This window comes from Puccinia triticina, chromosome 12A, assembly GCF_026914185.1.
Source record: "Puccinia triticina chromosome 12A, complete sequence".
NCBI classification, from domain to species: Eukaryota; Fungi; Basidiomycota; class Pucciniomycetes; order Pucciniales; family Pucciniaceae; genus Puccinia; species Puccinia triticina.
Window position 1 is genome coordinate 5073710 of NC_070569.1, and position 5498 is coordinate 5079207.

Sequence of the window (5498 nt, forward strand, 5' to 3'; positions counted from 1 at the left end):
TCCCATCAATCGTAGAACACTAATGGTTCTTTTCTTATCTTGTCTTCAGTTTATCTAGTACTGCTCTTAGTTAAACGATAAATTTGGAAGGACCAGCATGTTTTAAAAATGGTGGGTTTTTTCAAACCAGTCAATTACATAATGGTGGATTTGGTCATGTTGGATACCCCCTATTGTAACTCCTGTGGAGCTTTAGTCTCATACAAGGAATAAGTATTAGTCCTTTGAATAATTTCAGATTTCAAACTCTTGTTCCCTTTTTCTTCATTCACCCTCACAGAGATTCCATTCCGTTATCTTGGCCCTGTTGTACACAGTCTATTCAAGATCATCAGCTATGTTGAACACAAACTATTGGTTGTGATCCTCTGTCCCTTCTGCGGGCCTTTTTGCGCGCTCAAATGTCAGGCCAGGGGCTGCACAATTGGCCCCTGTTCTTTGAGCCCGGGAGCAACACAAGTGTGTGGGGAGGAAAACCGCTCCAAGCCATGCAAGGATGGACTACAGGAAAGCAGCCTTGCACCAAGCCTCACAATCCAGCAGGGGTCCAGCAGGGGAGAAAAGCTCCAACTGATGGGGCTGTGCTGTGCAGATCCACCCTTCTTACAGCATCTGAAGATCCCCTGAGCTTAACTAAGCTTCTCCAAGGAGGCACAAAGCGTCTTTGAAGGAGAGACTTGCCTCCAATGTCACACCATTGGCCCTTATACATGTTGAAATTCCAGTGTCCCAGTCTCTCTTCCCTCATCTGTCCCTTCCCTGTCACTCATTTCCGCTCCCTGTCACTCTCTCATTCCCTCCAGATGCATATCCATTGTTCCCCGTCTGTCCCACAAATCAGTCCCTTGTTGTGATAGCTTTAAGTCCCTCAGCTGATTTAGATAGAAACCAACACATCTGCTTCTGCGCGCATTTCCCTGAGGTCTCTACAGGATACAACCTCTTGTAGCGTGTGCCCTTTTCCGCCACGCAAGCTAGCAGCTTTTTGCCCTCCTAGAGGGCTCCCTTGGCCCCTTTTTTTTGTCTCACTCAGAGTCAGAGTTTCTCTGAGCTTGTTGTTCCTCGGGCCCTTCCTCCCTTCGTCTCAGCCTCGACCTCCAGTCATAGCCTCAACAATACAGACTCAGGATTTTCTTGTAAAAAAACCCCCCCAGTTTTCTTTTCAAAATGTTTCTACATCTGTACTATTTCCTTAAAAAAACCACTTGTAGCCTGCAATCGCCGCTTCCATGTCATGGTGTTTCCCCTTCCTGGCGCTTCCGATTGCGGGTGTGATCCATCTACTGTGGAGCGGTTCTGGTGCTGAGGCGTCTTCACTGAGCTGGAAACAAGAAATGTTCAGGGCTTGGACGGCCTCGCAAAGGGGGCGGATTGGCTGCAGAGCTCCAGTGCAGGATGGTTCCTGCCAGGGGGGGGAGGGACGTGGAGGGCGTCGACGTGGGGGAAACCATCAAGCTGAGAAGTAGCTTGAGATTGCAATGGTGTCCAAGGCCCAGCACAAACCAGAAGGCTGCCATTTTGCGCGGTCTCCCCGGAGGACTTGCTCGAAGCTGTGTGATGGATGTGTGTGGATGCAACCAACAAAACAATGTCTGTACTCGAAAACTAAACAAAAGAGACAGAAACAGGAACGGGAAAAGGGAACAGGGAGCTATATACGTCTCTAGCGTACATCATCAAACAGACCATGGCAGAAAGAAGGAAGCCTGGGGCCGGACGGCGGCGGCCAGACGAAGGCCCCGAAAGGCACACGCCAACGCGCCCCTGGTTGTGCGCGGCCATCCGCCAAGCGTTCTGTTCGGGGTTTTTTTCTTGGGTTGGGTGGGTGGGGGGAGGGGACGAATACATGGACAGAAGAACAGACGGATACGCAGGAGGCCTCGAGATATCTTCGGAGTTTTTTTTTGGGGGATATGTATAGGAGTGTGTGAGAGTGAGGGATGACGGAGAAGGGCGAGAGTGGATATAGCACAGAGCGTGATAGCCAGACACATAACTATATATACGGAAGCGGAAAAAGCAAAAAAAAAAAAAAGAAAGCATATGTACATGTGTATGTGAGCAGGGTAGACCATGTGTATGTATGCGTGTGTGAAAGAGAGATCTATTGGCCGGACGCCAAGCAACTGAAGAAGTCGGCCCCAGAGTCGAGTTCCGAAAGATTGGGATCCCGTTGGTCGCCGAGTGGATTTTGATGGTGATTTGGTTGATGATTTTGTTGATGATGATGTTGGAGATGATGGTGGTCGAGGTGTTGGCCGAGCTGGATGTGCTGTTGCTGGTGTTGGTGATCCCGCGAATGGTCCCGCTGGGGATCGAGCGCGTGTTGTTGGTGAGCAAGATGTTGTTGCTGTTGCTGATGGAAGCCGAAGGGGTCGCCAAACGATGCGCTTCCAGGAGTCTCGTCGAGGTCTCCGGGAGGGCCATGAGCGCCGTCGAACGCGCCGGTGTTCTCGAACTCCGAGGCCTCTTCGCCCCCCGTCGTCGTCGATGTGGTGTCGGCGCCGGTGTTGGTGGACGAGCTTTCCAGCCCACAAATCCCTGCTATCGTTGTTCCCGAGGAAGAAGCGAGCTGCTGAAGTTCCTGGAAACAAGCCTGACCGGCATCCGACTTGTGATGTCTTTGTAACGCCTACACACATCCCAAAAAAACCACAGTAGTTTTTGTGTCAGCCTGTGTCTGTCTCTGGGGCGGTCAAGCACATATATAACAAGAAACGCATACGTCGAGTCGGATGAACGTCTTTTGACACACCGGACAGCTGTAATCTTTGACGCCCAGATGGAGCTTGTAATGGCGTTTCTGGTCGTGTGCCCTTGCAAATCGAGAGGTACCTGTTGTTTAATAATAAATAAATAAAAACACCTACGGTCTCAGGGGCTCAATCAGAAGCATATAATTGAGAACAGGAAGGTGCTGACATCCTGGGTATCCACATGCGAATGGTTTCTCGCCCTTATGCGCCCGTTGATGACCTAAAAAAAGAAAAAGAAACAAATGAGTCTATATGTGAAGTAAGGGAATGGTGTAATATAGACAGGTACCTCTAAGGTTGTAGCGCCTAGTGAACGATTCGCCGCACATCTCGCAGATGTACCTAGCGGCGACGCCGACCTTCCGTCGCCGGATAGCGGCGGCCTTGGTGGCGGCGGTAGTTTTGGAGCGGAACTCGAAGGGGAGGAAGGATTGGTTAGGGACTGAGCCCGCGGTATCTTCGGACTCGAAGGAGGATGAGTGGGAGTAGGAGCGGGGGCGGGAGGAGGAGTACTGGGAGAAGCAGGCTTCGGAGGCGGCGGGCGAGGCGGCGCCGGGGTGGGAGGAGGACGAGGGGCCGGGGGGGAAGGGGGACGGGTAAGGGCTGGGTCTCTCCAGCGGGAAGCCGGCCGACCAGCCCGAGTCGGGTAAGAGTAGCCCCTGTTGGGCGGCGAGCGAGGGGGCGGTGTGGTGTGGGCTGAGTGCGTTGGCGGCGTAGGCTTGTTGGGAGGAGGATGCGGGGGAGAAGAGCTGGGGGATGAAGGCGTCGAAGGGGGTGGCCATCGGGCCGGCGTCCGAGCGGCCCCGGCGATGGCCGGCCGGATGACTGACCGAGTGTGAGCGGCGATGGTGGAGCGGGTTGGCTGGGCGGAGCATGGACTGGAAGCTGGGGCCGGCGAGGTCGGCCGGCTGCTTCTTGGCGGTGAACTCCTCGAGCAGCTCTTGGAGGTAGGAGGAGTCGGTGAGCTGCTGGATGATCTGGCCCTGGCTCTCGAGTGCACGCGAGGGTGGGGTATCGGAGGGGCTGGAGGCTTGGAGGAGCTGGGCGCCCAGGGTGGTCTGGCGACTGGTCTGGAGGGCCGTCCAGAGCTCGGAGGATGCGGCTGAGGAGGAGGAGGACGTTGTTGTTGTTGTTGTTGGCTGTTGGTGTTGGAGGGGGTTGGAGGGGGGAGTGATGGGGAAGAACTGGGTGATCGGTGGGGGTGGGTTGGCAGAGGAGAAGAATGACTTGAGAGGGTCGGTTCCGATCGGCATGGATTGTTGGTTGCCCATGGATTCGGACTTGGACCGTTGACGGGCTCGGACGGGACGAGGGCTGAGGAATGGGTTATGTTGATGCTGGCTGTTCTGGGAGGTAGTTCTGGGATGGGAGACGAGTGATTGAAAGAGATCGTTGTTATTACTGTTGTTGTTGTTGATCAGTGATTGGAGGAGGGTGTCGGTGGTATTCGACTGAGAGGAGGAGCCAGCCAGAGCATGGTCGTTGAACAGGTTGGGGATCTGTTGGCTTGGCTTGGCAGTCAGTGGGGTGGCCGAGGTGAGGGAGATGCTGGGTCCGGTGGGCATCGCAGGGTGGTTCATGTTGAGACGCAGCAGGGGCGAGGTGGGGTTGGAGGGTATGGTGTGGGTGGTGATGGTGGGGATCTGAGGGGTGTTGTTCTCGTCGAGGGCCGCTTGCTGCTGTGGGTTGAGGTAGGCTGAGGCCGGTCGATCAGGGGAGCTGTTGGTGTTCTGCTGGTATGAGTGCAAGGCCTGCTGGTCGTGCGGGTTGAGAGGGTCGAGGATGGAGGCGAGGCTGTTCTGTTTGGGGTAGATGCCTGCGGTTGCGAGGATGGTGTCCTGTGGGTCTGGGAAGGGCGGGTGTTCCTTTGCCCAGGTGAGGGTATCGTACCGGAAGGGGTGGTTCTCGGCGGGGGGTGCGGGCAGATAGCTGCTGAGCTGGCTGGGGGAGGAGTGGAGGTCCATGGTTGCGAAGTGGCCCTCCATGGGCAGGGGCTCGTCGACGAAGCTGGCTGGCCGGGTGCAGCTCTCCTGCTGGCCGTTTTCTAGGGGGAGCGAGTTGGCGGAGGACTCTGAGGCATTCGAGGGGTGTCTGTGGTGGCGGAAGGGGGTGCTGCTGGGCTGCTGGTGGTGGTGGTGGTGGTGGTGGTGGTCAGTTCCGTGCTGGTGGGTTTGGGTTGTCTGGTGGTGTTCTGCTTACCTCGTCGGTCGGCCGGAGTGCCATCGTGGGTGGACAGTGGCTGGGGTGGGTCATGTGGGGGGAAGAGGGAAGAGGGAAGAAGCCCCGGCCGCCCGCCAAGCCCCAGCCCCTCCCCAGCCCCTCCCCAGCCCGGCCAAACCTCAAATCCGGAGTGATCTGATCCCTCCGTTGCCCTGCCAACAAACCTTAGATCTCCACACTACATACATACATACATACATACAAGCACACACTGCTCATCAGCTGCGGAGGAAATAAAACCAGCAGCCCATGAAAAAAAACCCAGCTTGTTCAGGATCTGCACCCCAGCCAGCAGCTGCACATCCAGTCCAGAGCCAAACAAACTCACCGCGGATCGGATATGGTGGGTACTTAACAAAATTCAAACAAATGGTACTGACCCCCTTGCAGAGATCTGAGCACCTCCCTGAACTGATCTGGAGCCCCTATTTCCCCTGGAAAAATACAGTCTTTCTGGGAATACATATATTAAGGGTCCCAGATGTGATCACAGGAAGTCATCCAGTGTTCACTTTAGTCCAG

The 5498-nt window shown here is 55.2% G+C and overlaps 1 protein-coding gene across 1 annotated transcript; it reads right to left on the reverse strand.

The window, feature by feature from the left end:
* Positions 1-2104: 2104 nt before the first annotated feature.
* Positions 2105-5009, reverse strand: PtA15_12A493 (uncharacterized protein; the record flags this gene model as incomplete). The annotated part of the gene is made up of 9 exons (XM_053162107.1): positions 2105-2126; positions 2265-2469; positions 2524-2632; positions 2726-2835; positions 2923-2976; positions 3046-3169; positions 3386-3821; positions 3942-4876; positions 4956-5009. The coding sequence occupies 9 exons, from the start codon at positions 5007-5009 to the stop codon at positions 2105-2107; spliced, it is 2049 nt and encodes a 682-aa protein (XP_053026058.1).
* Between the last annotated feature and the right edge of the window lie 489 nt (positions 5010-5498).